This window comes from Cetorhinus maximus, chromosome 8 (genome assembly GCF_964194155.1).
Source record: "Cetorhinus maximus chromosome 8, sCetMax3.hap1.1, whole genome shotgun sequence".
Classification (NCBI taxonomy): Eukaryota; Metazoa; Chordata; class Chondrichthyes; order Lamniformes; family Cetorhinidae; genus Cetorhinus; species Cetorhinus maximus.
In genome coordinates this window covers 24,661,879-24,689,211 of record NC_135886.1, presented here as the reverse complement: position 1 = coordinate 24,689,211, position 27,333 = coordinate 24,661,879, and the positions used below count along the sequence as shown (strand labels likewise).

The following is a 27,333-nucleotide window of genomic DNA, read 5'->3' as shown; positions in this document are numbered from 1 at the left end:
CCACAAACATTCAGTTCCTCCAACACCAGCAAACAGTAGCAGCAGAATGTACCATCTACAAGATGCACTGCAGAAATTCACTAAGGTTCCTTAGGCAGCACCTTCCAAACCCACGACTGCTACCCTCTAGAAGGACAAGGGCAGCAGATACATGGAAACACCACCATCTGGAAGTTCCCTTCCAAGCCACTAACCATCCTGACTTGGAAATATATCGCCATTCCTTCACTGTCGCTGTGTCAAAATTCTGGAACTCCCTCCCTAACAGCACTGTGGATGTACCTACACCACAGGGATTGCAATGGTTCAAGAAGGCAGCTCATCACCATCTTCCCAAGGGCACTTAGGGATGGGTGATGAATGCTGGTCTAGCCAGCGACGCCCACATCCCATTGATTAATAAGTAAAAAAAATCTCTTGCCTGACCTTGTCCTCACTGTATTCTCACTACAGCTGGCTAGACAGCGTTTGAGCAGAAGCCCCCAGCCAAATATTGAAGAAGATTTGTGATGATGGTGAACGACCCATGAGAGAGGGAGAACGATTAAAAGAAATGCAAGCTTCATTAAGTTGGGGGTCTCCAAAGTTCAGTTTTGACTTCAAGGCCATATTTCCAGGGCGCTTCAGTTTCGGGAAGGTTGCAACAACCTGTTTTTTACCTGTCGTTACATTAATCTTTTGTCTAGTCGAGAAAATTTATTTCAGGGCAGGTTAAAATCCTCAGCTGTATCTACTTTTCAAATGCAATTTTCACATTTTCATGTTCTTCTGGAAGCTGAAGTCACAATTAGTGAGTGCTGCACGTGATAATGATCTTGATCAAAGTCTGCCAAAATGCCCTCCATTCCTGCTGGTCTTACATGGGAGACTGGTGTCTGCAGTCCTCCCATCATAGGATTACAATGTCTCACATGTGTTGTTACTGGAGAGCAAGAAAATGCAATAGCAATGAGGCTATTCCAGTGTTCAGAGTCTAGTTAAAATGAATTATTAAAATGATGGGTGCTTACACCTTTAATAGAGGGTTTTCACAAGTATGAAAACTAGGAATAATAATTAGCTTCACCAGCTATGTCTATGCACAAATGAACAATTGTTCCTTGAGGGGGACATCAAAGGAAATCAGGTACTATAAGGTTTGATTAGTCTTTTAGCCAGATAAGATGGCTAATTTGTATATGAATACAGTTATGGACTTCCAGTAGAGAAGTGAACAAAAGAATCAAAAAACACTCTTGGTGTAAATGCAAGCCTGTGAATTTCCTGATTTTAACTTATCGTCTCTTGTTTATTTAAACCTTGGTAGGTTCAGTGTTATGTCTAAATAAAACCTCAAGTTGATAAAATAGTAACTAGCTGTTTTTATTTTTATTTTTTATTCATTCATGGGATGTGGGCTTCGCTGGCTGGGCCAGCATTTATTGCCCATCCCTAGCTGCCCTTGAGAAGGTGGTGGTGAGCTCCTTTCTTGAACCGCTGAAGTCCGTGTGGTGTGGGTACACCCACAGTGCTGTTAGGGAGGGAATTCCAGGGTTTTTACTCAGCAACAGTGAAGTAACGGTGATATATTTCCTAGTCAGGATGGTGAGTGACTTGGAGGGGAACTTCCAGGTGGTGGTGTTCCCATCTATGAAGTATATCCTTCCTTAGGTAAGAGGACCAAAACAGTACACAATATTCCAAGTGCGGTCTAACCAAGGTTCTATACAATTGCAGCAAGACATTTACTCATGGGTTAGCCTTGCGACTCTTATCCAGATTGAATAAGAAATAGAAGTATATGTTTTACATAACTTAGCCATCAATCCCTGTGGGTCATGTTGCAGATTAAATTTTTCATTCTTAATCATGTTTCTTTTAGGAATGAAGTGATGTTTCTGGTGTATGTCACATAACTGAAAATCTCATATTTTATGCAATGTGATCATATTGATCATGGGATATTGCTGCATTGGGATTGTTTTCATTCTGCTGGTGTGAACTCCCATAAACACACCAGTTGTGAACTTGCCTTGCATGCTGTCTTGTTTCTTTCCATTTTATTAATTGTCCTTCTCGATAATCCAACATGTACCCATCTCCATTCATACTCCACGACTCACTCATCACCTCACTGTGTCTTCAACATGAATCACAGCAGCCTTTGATAACTTGCCCTATTCCTCAAATTCTGTTCAGTACTATAAATTAAATAAGTGTCTACTGTTGTGTACAGTGACTCATTTCACCTGATACTTGTGTGGATCTGTACCTCCAGTCTGACTGTCTGCTGCTCTTGCTTGGCAAGATGATAATGAAATTCAATGTTTCCTTGCTTAAAGCCCCACACTTAACCTTCTCTCCTCTCAATCCTATCACTTCATCAAGTCAGAAACAAAATATACATATGCCTTTGAGTAAAAGTATTTTCAATGCTGAAGGCAAAAAACTTAGAATTATCTAGATCCGACATGAATGCCATAGCATGCTGTATGTTTAAATAATTTGTCTTAGAATTGATGTTCTCTTTGAACTCTTTTTCATTTTGCAAACAACTGAGACACTTGTGTAGAAATTGCTGTGAATTGTGCTCATTTTTCAAGCCTAAAATGGATGTAAAGGAAGCCAATTTAGCGGTTGAACTGCATACTCCCAATTTGTGCAGGCACTGGCTCCACTGCCAAACTTGTGGGGGCCTATTTTTTTTTAGGAGTCTCAAGCGGACACCTGAACAGGCATTGGGTATCTTGAATATGTAAATTAGGCACCTAATGCTTGTTAGAGAGCCCCTTTGACGAATTCGGTACCTCAGGAACAGGGCAGTGGTAAGGCTTTCCCCACTCCGGGTTCTTCAGGCCCACCAACCAAAGATAGGTTTCTGAATTGAACCCTAACTCCATGGAAGTTGCATTTGCCCCACTCTCTTTCATCCCACCACCCTGACCACCTTTCTCAGCACTTATGAAATACAAGCAGAAAATGCTGGAAAAACTCAGCAGGTCTGACAGCATCTGTGGAGAGAGAAACAGAGTTGATGTTTCAAGTCTGTATGACTCTTCTTCAGAGCTAAAGGGAAGTAGAAATGTGATGAAATTTATACTGTTTAAGCGGGGGGTGGTGGGTGGAGCAGGTGAAGCTGAATAGAAGGTCAGTGATAGGTGGGGGCCAAGGAGAGATAGACAAAGATGTCATGGACAAAAAGACAAAGGGAGTGTTATTAGTAGTGATAAGGGCTAAAGAAGGTGCTGGTAGTGGCATAAAGGTAAGAAAGCAGAATGTGTGAATAGCAGAACAAGGGTCAGCACTCTGAAAGAACAACATGGAACAAGTAACGGATGGCTCTTTTGGGGATGGGGTGGGGGCAGGGGATGGTGGTTGGGGGAAAAGGACAGAAAAAGGTGATTAAAAGGGGGATAAAAAAAGGGGATAAACCAATGAATAAATGAATAAAAGTAAAAATGAAAACAAGTGGATAAAAATTAAAAATAAATTTTTAAAAAGGGGATTAAAAAGGAGTGAAGATAGAGGAGAGAGATCATGGTCTGAAGTTGTTGAACTCAATTGGGCTGAATTTTTGCCCTTGATGGGCGGGCGGGCAGCCGATCGCCGCTGCCGAAACGGGCCCCGCCGCCATTTTAAGTGGGCGGGCCAATTAAGGCCTACCCAGGCGTGTCGCCCGACGGGAAGCGCTCTGTGCTTCCTGTGCAGGCGGGGGGGTTTCCCCGACTGGGAGAGTGTGCTCTTTCGTGCATGCGCACATCTCCCTGAGGCTAAGTGCTGCCCCAGGGAGATCGCTGAAAGGTGGTGAAAGTTCAAAAGTAGAAAAATAAAAAATCATTAACATGTCCCCCTCATGTGAAAATGTCACACGAGATGGGACATGTTAATGAAGTACACAAAAACTTTAGTAAACTTTTTAAAAACCGAAATCAAACCTCATCCCGCCACTGGATGAGGTTTGTTAAAAATTCACTTACCCGCCTGCCCATTGGGCCCATGCGCCGACCGGAAGTTCGCACGGGCCCCTCAAAATCCTGGTCGATTGGTCACTTAATGGCCTTAACAAGACCTTTAATTAATGGCGGGCATGGGTCACGCTGCATAGCGCGCCCGCTGACCGCAACATCGCGATGTCGCGCGCTGACGTCGGGACGCTCGTGCGACATTTTAAGCGCTGACGTGCGGGCTCCACCACTGTTCTTTCTGGCCCAAAAGCTAATTAAGAATATGTAAATTACCAACATTCCTAGGCCTCTTCTGGCCTTACTCCTACTTACTCCCTCATTTCACTGCTGGTTCCAACTGGTTCCAACTATGTGTCTGACTTGTATGTTTGGGAGTTAACATCAGGTTGGGCCCCAAATGTGTCAAAGGACTCTGAGTTTTACAAACTAATGAGGCCCCCCCCCCACCCAATTCTGATGGGAACCTTTCCCGATCTGAAATCTGTGCGAGAGGCAAGAACGCTTTGGGGTGTAACAGGACATGTGGCTACCATGTGGCTACCATTTCAGCCACACAGCCACTTCAGCCCCATCAGGTGAGCAGGGTCAAACTGAGACTGATGTGTTGTGAAACCATGAACTTTGTTGTAATATTACCGAATTTTAAATGCATTTGTTTCAAATGGAAAGCTTTACAGTTTGCAGTGTTTACTTAATAGTAGATTTCTGATATAAGTATGGAAGTTTGATGATACCTCCAGTGTTACTATAAGGATAACTGCCTGCATGTGCAGAATAACTGTTGGCTTTGAAAATCCAGATTATCCACTGTGTTCTATGGATTATAAGATTATTTGTTTTCAATCTCCACAAATGCAAGAGAGAAATTAAAACCATTATTTGCTGTAGCCTTAAAGAACCGTGCATTGAAACTCAATCCAGTCTAGCTGGAGTATTCCATGATGGATCATGACAAAGCACGAGTTGAATTAAGTTTAATTGGGTATTTTTGCTGTGGTAATTATGGGAAAACTGTTGGGTTTACTCAGCCACTGTATGGTGATAGCTCAGAGCAACACAATCGTGGCAATTAGTAATGGCTAACCAATTTTCAAAATCCCCTAATGTTTTCATTGCTGATGGGTATCAGACTTAATGCCGATGATGTACTTAACATTTTATGCTTTAAACATGCAAGGGTTGATATCTACTGGCATAATTGAGATGGCCATGTGCATTATTTTAGTTTGCGAATAACTTTTACTGATTAAATTTAACAACTTGACAGCTCTTTAATGTGTGAGCTTATAGGCCATGAAATTGGGCACCATCGAGCCACCAATGTTACAGAAGCCCAAAAGGCTGAAAATGCCTGTTGGGAAGGGTCCTTGTATGGGCACACCATGCATGCACTGATGGCATCATCAGTTGTCTGATCATGAGGTTAGTCATTGTTTTGGTTAATATGACTCATGTTCCGCAAATCTGGGCCGCACAGCTGCATGATGGACACGCCCCCCCCCATCAGCCTCTCCAGCCCCCACGAGTGTTATTTAAAATGCCAGCCATCTAACTTGCAAGTGAGGAGCTTTTGACTATGGAGAAGTTTGTGGAGGTATATTTGCTTGTTTATGGAGCCCTGTTGGTGAGCTAGTGGCTCCATTTGGGGAGGGCAGAGGATTTGGACACCCAAGTCTGCAGGAGGTATGAGGGTTGTAGTTGCATTGCCTCTGGATACTGAGGGTGGAAGCCCCAAGAAGACGGAGGAGGAGGAGGGCTTGTGACAGAAGACTGTACCTACCGTTGGTTTTCGGAGAGCGCTCCTTATATCTCCACCTCACATGGGAGCAATGCCTGTAGTGACTAAGATTCAAAGAAGGGGTGGTCACTGAACTGTACAACATTCTTCAACCTGGAACCTTACACCAGGGTGTGGATGGTGCTGCTAATGTCCATAAAGGTCACAGTTGCATTAAACCTCTATGCCATTGGATCATTCCACGTGGGAGCGGCTGACGCTGACATATCTGACATCTCCCAGTTTGTCATCCATGACAACATCAGGGAGCTGACGAGGCCCCTGTGTGTATGGAGAGACAAGTTCATCATCTTTCTACATTCCAACAGCGACTATTCTTCAAAAATACTTCATTGGTTATAAAGCACTTTGAGACATCTGGTGGCCATGACCCCTCGCTATATAAATGCATTTTTTTTTTCTTTGTTTTTCTCTCTATGCCGGGAGATGCAGGAGGAGTGAACGTATGGCTTTGCTTGGAAACTGGGATTCTCAGTGCAGCATGCCCTTACCTGCACATAGGTGGCTCTTGGTTCCCACATGTCAAGAGAAGGAGGTACAGAAACCACAAGGGCTACCATTCCATCCATATGCAGTTGAAGTGCGACTATGTACGGACCATAATATCAGTGAATGCCCACCATCCTGGCTGCACCATGAGGCCTGCATTCTGGGCTAATCTGTCAGTTCAGGTAGGATAGTAAAATGTGAAGAGGTCGCAAGAAGGCTACAAAGGGATATAGATAGATAAGCAAGTGGGAAAAGACCTGGGAAAGTATGACATTGTCCATTTTGGCAGGAAAAATAAAAAAGAAACATATTATCTAAATAGTGAGAGAGTGCAGACTTCTAAGATGCAGAGGGACCTGGGTGTCCTTGTGCATGAATCACAAAATGTTAGTATGCAGGTACAGCAAGTAATTAGGAAAGCTAATAGAATGTTATCATTTGTTGCAAGGGGAACTGAATACAAAAGTGGAGAGGATATGCTTCAGTTATACAGGGCATTGGTGAGACCATATCTGGAGTACTGTGCACAGCATTGGTCTCCTTATTTAAGGAAGGATGTAAATGCATTGGAAGCAGTTCAGAGAAGATTTACTGAACTAATACCTAGATTGGGTGGATTGTCTTATGAGGAAAGGTTGGGCAGGCTATATTTGTATCCACTGGAGTTTAGAAGAGTAAGAGGTGGCTTGATTGAAACAGATCCTGAGGAGTCTTAAAAGAGTCAGTGTGAAGAGGGTTTTTCCTCTTGTGGGAGAATCTAGTACTGGGGCCACTATTTAAAAATAAGACATCACCCATTTAGGAGGGAGATGAGGAAATGTTTTCTTCTTAGAGGGTTGTTAGTCTTTGGAACTCTCTTCCTCAAAAGGCAGTGGAAGCACAGTCTTTGAATATTTTTAAGGCTGAGGTAGGTAGATTCTTGATTAGCAAGGGGGTAAAAGGTTATCGGGGGTAGGTGGGAATGTGGAGTTGAGGTTACGGTCAGATCAGCCTTGACCTCATTGAATGGTGGAGCAGGATCAAAGGGCTGAGTGGCCTACTCCTGTTCCAGATTTGTATGTTTATATTCCCATCATCTTTGGGTCTCCAAGAAGAACCAGTGGGTGGCTATTCGGAGACAAGGAAAAAAGCCCCTACACCTGCCTGATGATTTCCCTCCACCGCCCAACCATGTGTGGAGAAAGGGTGCATAATGAAAGGCAGGGAGCTACCAGGCACATCTTGGAGCAGACCGTCGGTGTGCTGACACAGCACTTCTTCTGCCTGCACCACTGGAGGAGCACACACCCCCACATCCTTCCCACCCTCCCCACCCACCCCCTACAACCCCAGCCTATTTGCCTATTTTGACTGGGGAGACTCTGGCATAGTGGTAATGTCACTAGACTAGTAATCCAGAAGCCCAGGCTTATGTTCCAGGGGCATGGGCTCAAAGCCCACCACAGCAGCTGGTGGAATTTAAATTCACTTAATAAAATCTGGAATTAAATTAAGGCTGGTCTCAGTAATAGTGACCATGAAACAGTTGTCAATTGTTATAAAAACCCATCTGGTTCACAAATATCCTTGAGGGAATGAAATCTGCCATCCTTACCTGGTCATCCTTACCTACATGTGACTCCAGACCCAGAGCAATATGGTTGACCCTTAAATGCCCTCTAAAATGGCCTAGCAAACCACTCTGTTCAAGGGCAATTAGGGATGGGCAACAAATGCTGGCCTTGCCAGCGATGCCCACATCCCATGAAAGGATAAATTTTACAAAAAAGTTCATGCCAGTGCTTGTCTGCAATTTTGTGGTGTCCTGCTTGTCTACAACACCATTCTCATGAGGTCACATCATTGCTAGCAGGCATCTGGAAGCCACTTGGAGGAATAAGTGGGCGCAAGGAGAATGGATCCAGAACTCCTGAGCAGCTGCTCAACCTCTGCATTCCATAGGAGAACTTCCTTTCACCACCATGCCTCCACTATTCACCACCATCCACCTGGAAAGCCGGATCGCATCACCCCCTAGGCCATGATCCTGCAACACAGCCACAAACAATGACCTTACAAACACATTTTTATCCAAAAAACACGTTCAATTATACAAACAGAAATGAATTATTCGCCTTTTGCATTCTCTTAGTGCCTGTCTTGTAGGTGCCTTTCCCAGCACTCCTACGCAATGCTACCCCAGCAGCTGCAGCACAGCAGGTAGAAGGCTATTGACTTTCATTGGGGAAGGCAAAGATGGCATGCAGTTCATCCTCGAGCTTTTGGAATGCACTGCCTGATGGGGTGGTAGAAACATATTCAATAGTAGCTTTTCAAACAGAACGGGATAAATACTTGAAGGAGAAAACATTGCAGGGATATTGCAGACAAACTGAGGAGTAGGATTAACTAGATTTACTGTCTGTGGCTGATGCATCTACACTGTGGTTTTCCATCTGTTCCTGACACAACTCTCTACACGAGTTTACGATCTGTGTCTGATACAGAGCTCTGTCTCTGTTTTCTCATTGAAGTCTCTCTGATACCGATTGCAATGTGGATAGGGTTTGCACCCATTTCTCTACAATCAACAGCCTAGCTGTTCGGGGGTGGGAATCTCTATCTCATTCTCACGCTGTTCTCTCATGCTTCATGGAGTCACTGCCATTCTCACAGTGCAATGCCTCAGCAATCCTTGTAATCTGTTGGAGGACAGATTTGCTGGACTCCTGTGGGAGCCTTCATGCTTCTTTGAGCACTGAGATCCACAGCCATGATGGCAACAGTCTGAGCCTGCATGGCAACAAGCATAGATATCATAATCCTGTCTGAGCGACCCTATCTGAGCTTCCACTGCAACAGTGGGGTATTGAGTAGCTTCTGCTTGTGCTGCAGTGGAGGCTGAGACAGTGGTCACTGGACACTGCATCAGGATGGGTCCATAAGCGCTGCCATGGAGTTGGCCACCACTTCCCTGCTGGAAAGGATGCACTTCAAACTCTGCACGAGGTCCTGTGCCCCATATTGGAGCCAGACTCTTCCATGCTCCCTGACAGTGACAGGAGACTGTCTGGCCTGCCAATGCACCAAGCATATCAGTGTGCATCTTCACCAGATTTCTCTTTAATGTTGCCTTATCTGAGTTCCATTTGGCAGAACTCACCTTTGACTTGGTTCCCCTGGCACACAAGCTATCCTATCTTCCTGGCCTGACTGCAGTCCACTTGTGCCCCATGACTCACCTTGTTCTATGCTAGACCCTAAAGTTAGCACGTTCAATCAGTCGAGTGAATCTCGTTGCACTTTCTCTAAGGCAGATCACTCCTTCTTTGGGTAAGGAGACTAAAACTGTACACATCAACAACAATGTGCATTTATATAGAGCCTTTAATGACGTATAATATCCAACAGTGCTTCACAAAAATTTAAGGAAGAAGTAATGAACACCAACAGAATTCAAAGAAGAAATTAGGAGCTTGATCAAGGAATGGGCTTTAAAGAAATGCGGGATTTAGCAAGGGAATTTTAGAACATAGGGCCTAGATGATGTTATCACAGCTACCAAAGAGAGGGTGTAATGAGGCTGTAGTCAAAGAAATGCAGAATTTGGGAGGGCAATGGGGGCAAGCAGGAGTTGTGGCGCTGAAGGAAATTACAAAGATAGTGAGACAATGGAAGGATTCAGCCACAAGGATGTGAATTTTAGCAAACAAATTGATGCACTGTCCTGCTTTGTTTCTTCCATAGGATTATTGTGAATGGAAAGGTTGGAGAGGCTAGGCTTGTTTAAGGCAGAGCTAGATAGATTCTTGATAAGCAAGCGGGTGAAAAGTTATCGGGGGTAGGCGGGAATGTGGAGTTCAGGTTATAATCAGACCAGCCAAAAAAGGACCAGTGGCCTGCTCCCGTTCCTATTTCACATCTAAGTGCACTAATTTGATAAGAACTTGCGGGGAAAACAATCATGTTTTCATCCAAAAATACATCCAATTATACAAACAGAAATGAACTATTCACCTGCAATCCCTTAGTGTCTGTCTTGTTGGTGTCTTTGTCTGCCCCGGTGTTCCTACGCAATGCTACCCTAGTGGCTGCAACACAGGAGGTGGAAGGCTATTGACTGTCACTGGGGAAGACTGGATGGCGTGCAGTTCATCCTCCAGCTTTCGGAATGCACTGCCGGATGGGGTGGTGGAAGCATATACAATATTAGCTTTTCCAAACAGAATGGAATAAATACTTGAAGAAGAAGAAAACATTGCAGAGATATTACAGACAAGCTGTTTTGAGTGGTATTGACTGGATTTACTCTGTGGCTAGCAAGAGTTTTCTCCACCTCTAACTGTAGAAAGGACAGGAGAATGGGACAAACTAAATTGCTCTTATAGAGAGCCTCCATGGGCTTGATGGGCTGACTGGCCTCATGTAACTATTCTATGGGTTGAACTTCATGCTGGGGGGTGGGACCTGCCTCCCGACATAAAAGTCAGTGGCAAGCCCACCTCCATTTGGCTGGCTCACTTCGCAGCCATTTAAAGGCTCAGGGCAGGCCTTCCACGCCATTCTGAGAGGGGGTCACGCTTCTGAGAGCTGCTGGCCCATCAGAAAACTGGCTGCTTTGTCTCTTGTCCCAGCAGTGCCACCAGGAGAGGAGACACCAACAGAGCCCAAACTTAAAGGCCCAGATCCTCTGGGGAGCAGCAATCACTGTGGGATCATCGCTGTGTCTGGAAATTTTTCCAACACAACACTGAAGAGTCTTAACAATTCCTGTGTAACTATTCAGGTAAATACATTGAATCTGTCCCAAGTCTCCGACTATAACTCTGAGCCTGAGACATTCACAGAGGGTCCCAGGGAGCAGGGGAATTACCCATCAGAAGTTGAAACTCCCCAGCAATTCTCATGGAGATCTGCACATTGGGACTTCCACGGGCTCCCAACGAGCACCTCAGTCATACATCCAGTCACTGTCGTTCTGGTGATTGGTAGATTTGGCCCAAAGTTAAGTCCAAGATCCTGCTGGAGCCAGGCTGGAAGACCCTGGTGATATGAGCGGGGAACCAGGATCGTAGGGATTTGGGAAGAGACGGGAAACCCAGGCGTGGGGAATGACTTTGGTGAGCCCCTGCCCCCCACCCACACCCCCCAACCCCCATTGCCCAGCCAACAGCGTGCCATGTTTCACCTGGCAGCCAGGACATTTGCTCTAGCCTTTCTGACTGTGAGTACAATCCCACTGGCTGTGTTAGCAGGCCCATATGTCGCCATTAATTGTCCACTTAAGAGACTGCTACCTGGCCCACTGCTGATAAAATCGCAGCATGGGTGAGTAGGGTTAGGGCGCCACTGCCATGCTATCCAGCTTGGCACCCCCATCTGGCATCCCACTCCCAGTGGGGCTGTAAAATTCTGGCCTAGGATTCCATTCTATGCTTCTTATTGGCCTTATTCATAGTGATTCTTATTCATAGTGAATTCTGGAACAATAAATACTGATATTAATCCAATTTTGCATGTTTAAATTATCATTTCTTGTACGCCAGCAATTCTCTGAATAGTGAAATTGCCAGTCATGTGAAAAGAATAAATTGGTATTATTCCTGGACAGTGCTTCTTCAGAGATGATTGACAGTCAGGATTCACAGAGATAATTGAATGGAGGCAAATGCCTCACTCTGTAATCTAGCATCACATGTACATCTTTCCACTTCTTTTTCAATTTTCTTACAAATGCATTTATCTGCCTATCTGCCAGCCATGTATCTACCCATCAAAAGAAAATTGAATTCAAATATTGGCCTGGAGTTTCTACTAGGTTGCGGTGGTTTTCTTCAGCTCAATTCAGCCCAAAACAACCAAACCAGTGCAAAAGGTTGGCAAATTTTAGACAAAATTACCTTTGATGGAAATAGAGATTTCTGAAACCTTTTGCATTGGTTTGAAAATTCACTTAAATCCAGTCCAACACCCAAAATTGGCCATGTGCCCAGATTGCATTAGACACCAGGGTGAGTTCCTGGTTATTATGCCCGTTTGCAGACCTTTGAAGAGGCTTTTAAAGTTTCGAAACGTTAACTGTATCCCTCTCCACAGATGCTGTCAGACCTGCTGAGTTTTTCCAGGTATTTTTGTTTTTGTTTTAAAATTAAGCTTGATTTTAAGCACAATGATACGAATAGACACAATTTAAAAGCTTAAACTGATTACTGCACACCGATAAAAGCAGTAAATGACTCTGTATAGTTTGTTTAAAATCGTTTTCATTATTTAAAATCAGGTTACTCACAGGTGGTGGATTGACAGCCTGACTAAAAATTATTTGTTTTGTGCTAAATTTTCAGCTGTATTAAAAAAACTTCACCAAGTTACCACTCTTAAGTGTATCAAGGACTGCTTTTTAATAAACTTATTTTTTTTAAAAATTCTATTCTAAAATGCTGCTCAATTGCACTGGTTCATGGAAGGTTTTACATTTGACAATATGCAAATGAGTACTGCCAGAAACTTAAGGAAGTTCATGAACGGGGATATATTTTATTAAATTATTTTTTCCACTTAGTCGTTGCATTCCCACTATGCGTCCCACCCGGGTTAACCCTCCTATAACCTGACAGTGTATAATGAAAGTGTCGGTTTTGTGGCTGATGTATTTTGTATATAACCACACTACCCAAAACAATGAGCTGAGCAGTTCTACTTCTTTTCAGCTCAGACCTGTGACACTCAATAAATACTGGAACCATGTCATTAGACAGAGGCATACGGTGCTTAATGTGTGCTCACCTAGTTTTGGGGAGTGAAATCTAACCTTGACAGGGGCAAAAAGTGGGTGACAGCAAATTAACTGTTTGTTGCACACATTACGCAACTTTCCTGTTTGTTGCACACATTACGCAACTTTCCTTGAAGGAAAATAAGGCAAAGTGTATAATGTGCACCCAATCCATAGCTGCCTTTTTTTGTATACCCCACAGCTGAACTTCACTTCTATTCGCTCCCATATTTATTTTTATTTCAGATGTTGAAATGCCAATGTCAGCAGAAGTAACAGAGCGACAAATTTTAGATGACACATTAAGCATTTGTAAATTAGTATCTCACTGCATAATTTCACTTATAAATCATCAGGAATAGTTTTATTACTCTAAACTACTAAATTTAAACACACAACGCCATTTGCATACAAGAAGAAAGCATAAACAATTCAGCTGTGCTCTCAGCATTTTTTTCCTATCCTGCTACTGCTTGTTGTCTCAACATGTTTTCATTTTAATTTTACTCTTTCTCTTCGAACTATGGAGGGAGAAATTTGTTTGCGTGGCACCAACTTATTTCAACTCCCGGGGGCAGACAGCCGTGTGTGCCCTTTCCTGCATGCCATGCATGATGTTCTTCAATGATATCACTGAAGAGCACGCAGGTATGGGCAAGAGTCTGTGCCTTTGACTACCCCAAGAGAATCAGCCTAACTCTGCATAGCAACGCAAGGAGTGTTGTTACGTGAACAGATTTCTCCCATGGTCTTTCAAGGAAATTCCTCAGAGGTTATCCTGATCAAACTACCTAGCAGGAACCTTTGGACACATGGGGCAGAATTTTCTCTTCGAGGTGAGGGGGCGGGCCCCGCATACCGACACGTAAAATGACGCGCGATGATGTCAGGCGTGCACCCCCCATGTCACCGTGTGTCATTCCAATCTACCATTCGGCAAGTGCGCGCCAGAGGCGGCTGCACACCCGCCAAACTGTCAAAGCCCTGTTAAGGCCATTAATACACCAATTAAACTAATTGACAGGGCTGCTTATCCAACCTTAAAGTTGTCGGGCAGGTGAAGAGCCCAAGCGGCCTTCGCGTTTTTCATGAAACCTCATCCACGGGCGGGATGAGGTTTCATGAAGGTTTTGTAAATAAATTTTTTTAAATGTTGACAAATCATAAACATGTCCCAGCCCGTGTGATATTGTCATATGAGGGGACGTGTCTGAATAATTTTAATTTTTTTTTTCACACTTTAAAACTGAACTTAATCTCCCTGAGGCAACTCCGTACCTCAGGGAGGTGCTGTGCTCTCTCGTGCGCATGCGCAAAAGAGCGGAGGCCCCGACTCTCCCTCCTCCCCCCACCCACACAGGTAGCGCTCAGCTCTACCGGGCACGCGTCACGCTGGTCAGGCCTTAATTGGCCCGCCCACGTAAAATGGCGGCATGCAGCCGATCGCGGGGCTGCGGTCGGCTACACGCCCACTCCCGACCAGCCCGCCCAACAGGCAGAAGATTCTGCCCATGGTGTAAATCCGGATTTCTGCCTTTCTTCCACTGAAGCCACAGCAATCGATTCTGGACAACCTCAGCAAAATTCCCAGCCTCTGTTCTAAACTTTTCTTCTAAGTCTTTTGAGTTTAAGAATTTTGTTTAACTTTATCCCCTACTTTTTTGCTTGCAGAACAATTTATTTCTTTTAAAAAAGAGGTTTTAATCATAGAATAGTATAGCAAAAATAGAGGGTCATTCAGCACATCAAAAGGGCTAGCGCAGACTTGAAGATCAATCCAGTTAGTCCCACTCACCCCCGCTTTTCTCAATATCCCTGTAATTTGTTTTCTCTTTTGAACCCTCGCCAAATTCTGCAGAATTAGGCACACTACCCCTGCTGGGACCAAACTAGTGTTTTATTTAGGTTTAACTTCCTGGCTTTTGTACTCTATACCTCTATTTATAAAGTCCAGGATCCCATATGCTTTCTAAACTGCTTATTAACCTGTTCTGCAGCCTTCAAAGGTTTGTGTGTAAACATCCACAGACCTCACTTCTTGCACCCTTTTTTACAACTGCGGGATTAAGGGTGAGTTTTTATTGCTTGAACATCTGTATTAAAGGCAAATTTTCTAATCCATATTCTAAAGATTACCCTCATCACGCTGTGCTTTTCTTTGCATGTTAAAACTCATTTAATCTCAGAGAACCAAATTGATCCCCATGACCTGACAGCATTTAGACAAGAAAGCAATTACTTGTCTGCACCCCTCAAATGGGTTAATAGTTATCGTTGGAATTTGCTTATTTTATAATTAAGTCCCAACAATTCCTTGAAGCCTGATTCACATAGAATATAGAAATTTTAATCACTGCCTCTTTCTTTGCAACTCTATAAAGAATATTAACTGTAACAGGTAATCATTTTAAATAATTAACTCATCTCCAGTTTGACATAGGGTATTAAGTAATTGTGTTATCTTTCTTTACAGAACGATCAAGGTGGAGGTGTACGACTGGGACAGAGATGGCAGGTAAGACTTAGAGTAATGCATTTTAATGACATGTGAAATAAGAAGAATAATCCACCAGAACGCTATTATGTTTTATCTGATCAACTGTTCAGCCAAAAAACTGGTTCTGTTCCATTCTGCGCCTTAATTGGTATCTTGTGAGCCCTGGAAAGATCAGATACCATCTGGTCTGCAGCAGTTTCTGTGTCAGGCTGGCAGGTATCAATGTGATTACCATGAGTTTTGCTGTGTGCAGTTTCTTAATGTTTGGTTCACTGCAGCTTGCAGATTAACTGATACATGGTTCAGTGTAACTCACAGTACCATTATATGTGTCACTGTTGGTACTGAATACTTCTGGTAAAGGAGTTTCTGTCAAGTTCTGACAGAAAATATCTATTGGCGATCTCGCTTTCTAGTACTCTCGTACACCTATCACCTAATTTTTAAAAATTGTATTTTCCCATGATCATCTTACAATTCCTGTAAAATATTGAAACACCAGATAAAATCAGTGTTAATACTGTGTCAATTAACTTTTAATATACACTGTGCCAGTATATGAGTAGGAATGAGACGGAAGGTTATAATGGTTTATTGCAATAATCACACATTATGCAGAACAAAATGGTTCTCCTGTTGCTAGAACCAAAGAAGCATCGCCTTTTGAATAGAACACTGCATCACTCCGTCTACTCACCACACCATTATCGGCCATCAAGGCCCAAACTCTTTAACCATCACCCTAAGCCCCTCTATGTCTCAATCTCCCTTTGCTTCTTTGGACCTAACCTTTAACTCCAACTCCTTGACCAAGCTTCTGGTCGCCCCTCCTAACATCGCCTCCTTTGGCTTGTCATGCAGTTTGTTCAGTGAAACACTTTGAATATTTTGTATGACATTTTGCTTGGGTATTGGGCAATCTTTGTTTGTGCTATTCATTCTTTTACTATTATACTGATGCTTCTAAATCTCCCTCATGAATAAGATCACCAATTTCTGGTCTGGCCTGAAGTTCAATATTCACGTCTAGATTTGCCTCTGTACTTGTAGAGTATTGTACAAGTTTATCATTGATGGTTTTTAACAAGGAAGAAAAACATCTGATTTTTTTCTCTCCCTTTTCACCAGTCTTTGTACTTAATTTTCTTTGTGGCAGGAGTCCTTAGTGCGGCATTACATACAGATGAATCAATGATAGATGCTTTTCCTCAATATTTTATACTCAATATTACACTCAACCTGCACCTTCTCTAAATTTACTGAATGTAAGAAGTTAAAATTCCTTTAGATGCCTATTAGCTCCAGCATTTTTAGAGACAAGGGCTGACACTAATTCTGGTGCTGTCTAATGCTGGCAGGAGAATGACTTCAACAACCACCCTAAAAGAAACAAAGCAAAACTCTTTACCATGAAGTAAACTCTTGTAACAAATTTTGCTTTCAAAAACACTTATTGCACTTAAAAAGTCTTGCATCCAAATAATTATCTCACCATACTCACAGGAGAACAATAAAAGAGCTTTTTTCCAATCCTTTAGAGAAACAGTCAAGATGAACCACTTTGCAGTAAAATCAGTATGGAATAAGTTGCTTAATTTTTGGCATGAGTCCTGCTCTAGTTTCATAACTGTGTACTTAGGGAATCCTGAATAGAGAGTGCAATCTGACTGCTGTGACAAGAATATCACAACAGTGCATACAAATTTTAATAATAAAAGAGACCAGAATCTCCAAAGGTTTCCATTTATCTGTATATTCATGCAGATATTTTGGAAAAATCTAGACACACTGGATTTTAATTGCCTCTGTCTATTATTTCTAGTTCCTCAATTAACACATTTGCCTGTCTGCTATTTTGAAGCATTCACTCACCAGTTTAAAATAACTGGCTTTAATATGAACAAATTAATCAGTGTGCAAAAAATAATGCTTGGAGGGAAATAAACTCAATAGGTGTTTAAAAAATGGAAATTTGTTAATTGGGTTAATTGTTTCATTCAATGAATGTTAGTTACCAACAATAAGTAAGAGTCAGTCTGTTCAACACATTTATGGTTTCAATGGTAAAATGATCATTTGAATAGTTTAATTTCCTGTTGATTGGTCTGTTTCTTAACTTGATTTTAATATGTGAATTGAAGAATTAAACCAGCAGAGAAAGGGAAGAAGCATCCCACCCAGCGAAGGATAGGGAAGGTTTTTAAGATTGGTTGCATGTCGAACAAAGACACACCCTATCAAAGAAGAAAACATTTTTTGAAGAATCCGTATTGTGTAGAAATTTAATTTGCGCATGATAATTGTTATCAATAAATCTGATAAATCAGTTAGGATTGACTGCAACCAATATTGGAATAAGCTGAGTTTAATCAGAATTGAGATGGAATATACATGTTATACAGCAAAAACACACGACCATGACAAGCAGTAACCGCCCGGATTGGACAGGGCTGCTGGCATGCACAAACAGTTCTTCTCTTCCTCCTCTTTCTCTTTTCTCCTCAGTGCCTCATGTCTTCATGACTTCTCAAACTATCTGACTGTTAGACTGAAGTCAGCAGGTATCTGTTCTTCAGAGTTTCTCCACCACCTTCTAGGCTTCTTCCCAGACCTTATCATTATACTCTTTTTCAGGGATAGACCTGCTGTTATATTGACAGACTTAATTGTCCTGTAAAAGTTGTTCTTGATATAAAGTGTCCAATGGTATGTTAAGTTATTTGTCTAAACCATGTAGTAAAAGCCTTCCCTTAAGTTACCTTCCACCCTCCATGGCCTATTATATAGCCAATGCACCTATAGCTTTCTTTATCTCTTCCTATTCCCCATGGTCAATTTCATAACTCTCTTGAACATCATCCACAGTTTTCAAAGCTACTTTCAGGGGTTTCATTGGCCACATTTGCCTACTATCAGTTGTTAGTGCTCAGAGCTATTCATAGAGCCTGCTAATAAACTATTCATAGTGGCTATCCAGTGTAACTGATCTAGTTCCTTATCAGGCTGTTAAACCAAAGAATGGTTCACTGAAGTAACTTCTATTCTACTTCAACGCACTAATTAACTTTCACATTCCAGTAAGCATCTTAATTAGAAGCAAAGTACTGCGGAGGCTGGAAATCCGAAATTAAAACTGAAAATGTTGGAAAAACTCAGCAGATTTGGCAGCACCTGGGGAGAGAGAAACAGTGTTAATGTTTCGAGTCTGCATGACTCTTCTTCAAAACTTTTTATTTTAGCATCTTAATTAGACAAGGTTAATTGGAAGTCCTAGCACAGTTTTGTAGTGCGGTTATTTGTTTTAAGTATCTAGCCAGTTGCTTTCCCACTATTGCAGAGAGCTCAGCTGACCATGACCCATTTCTCTAACTACAGCCGCCATTATCTGATGACGCCCCCCTCACTTGTTTTTAGAGAAACAAAACTTTAAGCAGTTCCCAGGAGAATGGAGCCTACAACCTTAACCTATCCCTGCATATTTAAAACTGACTACTAAATATATGTTTCTTCTAAGCATATTTCTAATTGCTAACAACTTTAGTGTGAGATTTAGTCTCACATCTTTGTCCTACTAAAGGCAGATAGCTTTTCAAGTGGAAAACCTGGACTGCGGTAATTACCAAAAAGCATCCAAAATGAATATAAAAATATGAAGACATGTGAATTATTGTTGGCTGCATGTGTACAGACTGGTAAATGATGTACATATAGGCGGAGGTTGGCTGATGCTTTTGATAAACTCTGCCTTATCAGTACCACTCTACAGAAACTTCTGTGCTTTATTGGCCATAAAATCAATGGAAGGTAGCGCCAATTATATCCTATATTCTCTGGCCTTAAATAATGCTAGTCAGAAACTGGCATAGGAGTACTTAATGCACTCTTAGAAAATTCTTTACTTCATTATTTGAGCAATGGTATTAATCCATTCAATATAAAATAAAAGAATGAACACTTTTGTTAAGATAATCTATAGACTAAATTTGGTCCAGCGTGATGTCAAAGCATCAGAAACTGCAATACTGAACTTTGCAACGTGGGAGAATGTAAAAAAAAAAGATTGGCACGCCTGTCGAAAGCTCTGACAAGTTTCTCTAGCAATTGATTAAGATTACCTTCAACGGATAGCTGCCATACAGCAAATTACACTGTTCCCAGCTTAAAGTGAGCTGCTGTGTTTCACCTCAGGTTGAGAAAAGCGTAGTGTGCTCTTGCAATTTTCTTCCCAAAATCAATGATTTTCTTCAACATTTTGACAAGCAATAAGGTACTTAGGTTTGTACTGTTAAGGAATCGAGGGCCAACTGGTCAACTGAAGGATTTATCTTGTGTTTTGCTGTTCAATCAACCTAGCATTTCCCTGCTAGACTGGAGCATATTCTAAGGTCTTAATGCTAAGGTAATTGTTATCATTCTTACTTCATATTTAGACTAATAGACTCCACTCTTCAGTTGGTGAGAGTGGCAGCAGTGTTTACCATCTACAAGATGCACTGCAGGAGTTCACCAAGGCTCCTTAGGCAGCTCTTTCCAAACCCACCACCGCTACCATCCAGAAGGACAAAAGCAACAGATGCATGGGAACACCACCACCTGCAAGTTCCCTTCCAAGTCACATACCAGCCTGACTTGGAAATATATTGCCGCTTCTTCACTGTCACTGGGTCAAAATCCTGGAACTCCCTCCCTAACAGCAATGTGGGTGTACTACACCACATGGACTGCAGCAGTTCAAGAAGGCAGCTCACCGCCACCTTTTCAAGGGCAACTAGGGATGGGCAATAATTGCTGTCCTAGCTGGTGATGCCCACATCCCATGAATGAATAAGAAAAAGTAAGCAACTTTGACTAGTCTAACAATGAAGTTGGTAATTTATTTTTGAAAGATGACACAGAAACACAAAAAGTTAGCCAGGAAAAGTAGTACTACCAGGAGGGAAGAAAAGGCAAGGAGAAAGGTTCTACCCCAGGCTCTGGGACAGGATGTGGAGTGATCTAAAGCAAAATACTGCAGATGTTGAAAATCTAAAATTAAAAACAGATAATGCTGGAAATACTCTGTTGAGATGGCAGCATTTTTGGAGAGAGAAACAGAGTGAATGGTCCGACTCTTCCAAGGAGTGGCAATCATTGTCGGACTGCTGCTCTGCTCCCACTTTTCTGCACCGTGACTGTGCTCCACATTTCTGGTTGGTTCTTATGACCCCGGCTTCTTCAGAATTGCGGAGCAGTCTTCCATCAAACTGTTTTCTCGTAGTGCTGGGGCGTTGTGGGGGAGATAAGCCACGCCGACTTTTTATGGCACTAGCTGCCATATTCTAGTAAGTGTTCACTAGCTTTGGGACATTCAAACAGCTTTTCAGTGTGTTACTGAATGTATGTTTGAGCGAATGGGTGAGCAAATGGGTGGGTGAATGGGTGCGTTTGTAAATGGGTAGGGTGGGTGACGGAAGTGGGTAGGGTGACAGCTGGGTCAGGTAATAGATGGGTAAGTTGGGTGAGTGAGTAGGCAGGTTGAGGGTAGTCGGGTGGAGGGGGCTAGTCAGGTTGGGTCGGGGGAAGTCAAAGGCTTGAGGAGGGAGTAAGGGGTATTAGTTGTATAGTTACCCAGGAGTTAGACTACGATTTTTCTGTCTAATATTTCCTGGGTAACTATTCATGTAAGTAAGTCGGAACTGTCCAAAGTCTCTGAATCTGATTTAGACCTTTTCAGAGGTTCGCAAGGATCAAGGGAATTGCCTTTCGGAAGTTCAAACTTCCCGGGCAATTCCCTTGGAGTCAGTGCTTTGGGATTTCCGCAGCATGCCGAAGTGCATCATGCAGGGGTACATCTGGTCTCCAACGGCCCAGAGACCGGAACATCTGCGCCAATGTTTCAGGTCGATGACCTTTCATCAGAACAGAATTGTGGAAGGATCATGCTGTTTAGGATAAGATGACCCCAAGTGAAGCAGAGGCAATAACATGTGTTTTTTATTTTGTATCAATGTGTTGAAGCGTTTGAACAAAGTACCTCTGTACCTGTTGCCCTACATGTTTCTCTATACTGTGAAACAGTGGCATACTCGAGTTAAACTAAGCTTTGCCTCATCTGTTGTTAACCAAGTCTGTTTTCGGAAAGGCTGAAGAGGTACACATACACATACAACAGACATAGGCCAGGATTTTATGGCCCCTCCCGCTGGCAGGATAATATGGTCCTGCCAAACCGAATGGCCATTTAAATGGCTCACTGCATTCTACAGGGAGAGACATGCCCCGGCAGGGCCATTAAATCCTGGCATAAATAACCAGCTGAGATCACATTGAATTATTGTTATAAAAACAGAAAATGTTGCAAACACTCAGCAGACCAGGCAGCATGTGCGGAGAGAAAAGCAGAGTTAACATTTCGGATTGATGACCTTTCATCAGAATCGGAAAATGTTAAACATACAGAGGCAGGAAAAGGAAGAGGAGAGGAAAGAAAAAAACGGACAGTTTTTGATAGGATGGAAGGTGGGAGAGGTTAAGTGACAAAGGGGATGATGGTGCACTGCAAAACGGGATGAAGGGACAAGTAAAGAAACCAAAGGTGGGTCTAGAGGAGATGTTAATGGCAGTAGCAGAATCATTATCAACAGTTGCTGTGAATCAGTGGTTATGATCTAAATTGTTTGAACTCAATGTTAAGTGTGGAAAGTTACAAAGCACCAAATCAGAAGATGAGGTGTTGTCTTCAAGCTTCCATTGATCTCCATTAGAACAGTTTAGTAGGCCAAGGACAGGGAGTTTGGAGTGGGAGTGGAGTGGAAAATTAAAATGACAGGGTAAAATGACAGGATATTGTTACATCCCTAGTTTATTAAAACATAGGATTGAGAAGGCCCTTCAGCGCTACGAGCCTCTTCCAGCATTTAGGGAGATCATGGTTGAAGTCTTGCATATTTTCCCAATATCCCTTAATACTTCTGGTTAGCAAACATCTATCATTCTCTAATTTAAAATCAACGATTCATTTAACATCAATTGCCATTTTCAGAGCAGCGTCCCAAACTTCTACTACTCTTTGCATGTAGAAGCATTTCCTAATGTTAATTGTGAAAGGCCTGGCTCCAATTTTTGGACTAACCTCCCCTAGTCCTAGGCTTCCCAACCAGCAGAAATAGTTTCTCTCTATGTACCTTATCAGTTTCCTTTAATATATCTGGAAAAATGAAATTAGACCATCCCTTAACCTTCTAAATTCCATATACAATCCTAGTTGGTGTAATCTCGCCACATAAGTTAACCTTTGGAGTTCAAGTATCATGCTGGTAAACCTACACTATGCTCCTTCCGATATTCCCTTCCGGAATGTCCTGGCCAGAACTGCTCACAATACTCCAGACATGATCTAACCAGGACTTTGAACAGCTGTAGCATTGTTTCTGCTCCCTTGAATTCTAATCCTGCATGCATAAAGGCTAACGTTCCATTAATCTTTTTGAGTATTTTTTTTGTACCTATGGGACTTCTGATCTGTGTTCCTGGACTTGCAAGCCTCTTTGGATCACTACTATCTCTACCTTTTTACCCTTTTATTTTACTTCTAAAGTGGGTAATCTCATATTTGCCAGCATTAAAATTCATTTACCACAATTGTGCCCAGTCACTGGATCTATCACTGTTTCTTTGTAATCTTATGTTTCCATCTACATTGCTTACAATGTTGTCCATCTTTGGACAGGATTTTACAGGGCCGTGGTGGCCCTGCCCAGCTCCGCTGGCTATGGAAGCTACAGCCAGATTTTACGTTTAGCAGGCAATTGATTGCCTTCAGTCATGGCTTCTGCCCTTTGTCCTGCCCCTAAGAGCTGCCGTCCAATCAGAGGGCAACTGTTCATTTCCAGTAGCACCATCAGGAGTGATGGCCACTGCTGGGACTATAACAGGCCATAGAGCAGCACAATGGAGGAGGCCTGAAGTGCAGTTAAGTGGGGTTGGTTATCGCCAGGGCAAATCTGGCAGGCCCCAGCAAGGGCAAGAAAGGATCTTCCACCAGGGTCAGCACTTGCCACTGGATGTTGCCCTCTGTGGGCCTCAGAGTGCCCAATCAGGAGGTCCGCTTCCCCTCCCCGGGGCCCACAGAGAGGCCACCAGGTTTACTGGGCTGTATCCCCATGTGGTAAGGTACCCATCTAGTAGTAGCAGAAAGAGGCCTGAACTGACCACTTCAGGATCTAAATTGGCCTAAGGGTAAGCAGGTCACCCGCCACCCACCTCACTGCTGGTAAAATCCTGCCCGATCCCAACGTCCCAACCTGATCCTGGGGTGAGGCTGTACAATCCTGGCCTTTTTGTAATCAGCAGAACTGTTATCATACAAGTTGAAAGTGTGAGTCAGTTCCCTTCACAGTAAGGCATTTGACTGCTTTCATTAAAAAAAACCTTGCCTTTATATAGCGCCTTTCAGAACTACAGGATGTCCCAAAGCATTTTACAGCCAATTAAGTACATTTGCAATGTAGCCATTGTTGTAATGCAGGAAAGGAAGGAAGATATCTTCAATAGATTTGATTTTTTAACGATGCCTCTCAGAAACACTTCACCCCTGTTTGGCAATCATCAAGCAGACTGGATGTGTTATGTATTTCACTGAGAAAAATTCAACATGTGGATTCACAGCAGGCAACCATAATTGAACAGCTTCAGAATAATACACAACAACCCCTATGAATGGTCTAAATTTTTCTTTGTTCTCTGGTCTCTTTGCTTTCAAAATCTCCTCAATCTTCTCCTGTGTTGGGCGAATACCTTCACAATCTTTTTTGGTGACCCAGATATGATACACTTGACACCATAAAGCAGTACTTGTGCTTTTTAGTTTTGATGCCATATTCTTGAAGTTTACTTAGGAGTTGGTTCAACCTTACAATGTACTCTTTCTCTACCTTACTGCTAATTAGAATGTCACCTAAGAAGCAGCACACTCCTTTCATCCCATTAGTACCTGATCTATGATGTTCTGGAACATTCCGGGAGCAGTAGACACTCCAGATGGTAACCTTTTGTAATGGTACAACCCTTTGTGTGTATGAATGGTAAACAGTTCCTTGCTCTTGTCAGTTAATTCTAATTACAAACATGCATTTGACAAACCTATCATATGAACACATTTCCATTGGCTAAATTAGAAAACAAAAATTCACTTATAGACAGTAGGTGAGTATCATTCTCGATCACCTTATTTACCATTTGTTTATAATTTCCACAAACCCGAATGGACCTGTCTGCTTTTTTGAACTGTCACTGTGGGTGTGGCTCATTCACAGCTTTTCACAAGTGCCCCTGTTTTTCTCATCTATTCAGCTCTCTACTTATACTGCTCCTCTAACTGTGCATAAGGCACTGGCCTACTCTTGCAACATGTCGGCTGTACATTGTCCTTTATCTTGAATTCAGCTTTGTGATGCCTAATTTTATCATTTAGTCCACCTTGCTCAAAGACTGTTTAGTGCTCTCTTAGCTCTTCCTCAAAGACAGACATGGGCTGGAATCGCCCCAGATTTGCACAAAGTGCGGTAGTGGGGCAAGAGAAAGGATGTCTTACCCATTGGCCGCAATGGCGGGTTTTCACACCTTATCATCCCAATCCCACCTCATTAATCGTGCATTCTTAGAAAGCACAGTGTTTCACCGGTGGGCGGCCTCTAATTCGCCCGCCACGCCGTCACCTCGTCGCTTCCTCACGTTGGGCGCGATATTTAAAGTGCAGCCACACGCACACCTCTCAGCGCTTCCAGCCCAGGACACTGCACAGAAGACATGGCCCCAAAAGGCAAGAAAACTGCAGCTCTGATTCTGTGACGCATCCCTGGGACGCCTTCTGGACACAGATGGAGCCTGCCACGATGTCCTCTACCCTCGTTCTGGCGGCAGGAGGCCCATCAGTGGCACCACTCCGGCTTGGGAGGCGGTGGCAGTGGTTGTCAGTGCCAACACTGCACAGAAGAGGTTCACCATCTAGTGCAGAAAGAGGATGAATGATCTCATCCGTGCCTCATAAGGCAACCATCTCATCACGCTAAACTCACACACTCAAGCCCATTGCACCTCACTCACTGCCAGCTCAAGGGACATCACCACTCACTCTCACACACACCCTCACATCTCAATCTGGCCTCATCTCCTCTGGAGACTGCCTCCTCAGCCCTCACCATTTTGAGGCCACTTGCACAGATCAACTTGTGCCCCCCCCCCACACCCTGCGATACCCTGCTTTTCCAGTAATGCCCTCGCCCTGCAGCCGCTTACCTTGCCTGAGGCCACTTCACCCCCCTTCCCCAAGCAAGCTATAGCCCTGCAGCTGTTGAAAAGCCACTCCAGCCTTACGGCTGGTCTCTTAAGTAGGGGCCTGCCCATGAGCTCCTCTAGCTGCCTGCAAAGCCTGGCGCTGGTGACCGCTAGTGCTGCCCAAAGCAAGGTAGACAAACAAACCTCAAAGTCCCAAGCATAGTGCATCTCGCCAGGTACACGTCACTTACGTTCAGTTGTGAAACACATCGGCGTCAAATCACGCTGAAGTGCCTGGATGATCCCGCGTGGGGCATTGATTCCAGTGAGCTGGGCTTATAATGATATGCAGATGTAGACATGACAATGAAGTTCCCGATATGCGGTGAACAATGTGGCCTGCCATTGACGGGCGGCGTGAATGATTGTAAACTGGTTTCACAGTGTCAGGAAACCGATTTTTGGTCTTCCCGTCATGTTGTCCGCTCATGCTCGCCATGACGCCTGACGCCAATGGGCACAGAAAATTCCACCCATACTCCTACTGATCCCTATTGTAAATAACTCCGCCCAATTTAACCATATTTTCTTAAGCCAATTCCTTCCCACCAGGGAGACTTTGTTCCCTCCTACTACTACCAATGGCAAGTAATAGAATGCATCATCATAATCCACTCTAACATTAACTTCACCTAACACTGGAATACTGTTATTGGAATAACTAGTCAGTTTAATGCCAGTTTTGTGTAAGCAAATGTGACTTTGGGATTTCTTATACTCTCCTTCCGAGATAACAAACATGGCTGCAGTTGCATCAACAATGAAAGTAAGCTGTGAATCTTTGACTTTCATTTCTGCTCTGGGCACTGGAACTTTATCTTCGGCCCTGTTATTCTGACCTTCCTTATGCTGTTTTTCTTGCTCACTGGCTGAGTACAACTCTTGATCTTCCTGCTCGATGACATCAACTTCTGTTTCCGTCTCTATCGTGTGCGTATTTGAGACTCTGCTCTTGCATGCCACCTGGATATGACCGACTTTCCCACGGGCATGGCACTTTGACTGGCAATGGGAGCATTTAAATGGTTGGTGGCTTCCATGGCGGCAGTAGCTGCCGTGGCCCCGATCTTGCTGACATCTGGTGGAACTGATCAGGAAAAGAACTTCCTTGCAATCTGTAACTACCTCGTTCTGTCTTTTCCATGTGGCCTCAGGGCAGGTCTCCTTCCAGATGACCTTATTGCCTTTGCTCAAAACCTTGGTCTGGATTTTATTTCGGCCTCCTATGAACGTGCATCTAAAGTTGATTTCTAAGTTTGTGCCTTACCCAAAGTGCCGGGAGAGTTTCTTTAATTTGAGAACGTGAAGTGCAACAGTTTCACTTGGCAACTGCTTCCTTTAACAGAATGCAATTCTCAGTGCAAGCTCATTCTTAGCTGTGCCATAACATGAGTCCAGAATTTCAGTAATTTCAGCATAGTCCATGGTGCTGGGGTCTCATGGGCAACACTGCTTAAAAACGACATCAAACGCATCCAGGACTATAACCGTGAGAAAAACGTTTACTTTGTCCTAATCTCCTATTTTATTTGCTTGA

General features: G+C 43.2%; 1 protein-coding gene across 2 annotated transcripts in view; it reads left to right on the top strand.

Moving 5' to 3' along the window:
* LOC144683255 (copine-8-like) overlaps nucleotides 1–27,333 on the top strand; it is a 742,817-nt gene that overhangs the window by 441,709 nt on the left and 273,775 nt on the right. For both annotated transcript variants that reach the window (XM_078546211.1, XM_078546212.1), the window contains one exon: nucleotides 15,459–15,500. In XM_078546211.1, the coding sequence (XP_078402337.1) occupies nucleotides 15,459–15,500 (42 nt within the window). The remainder of the gene's footprint in view (nucleotides 1–15,458; nucleotides 15,501–27,333) is intronic.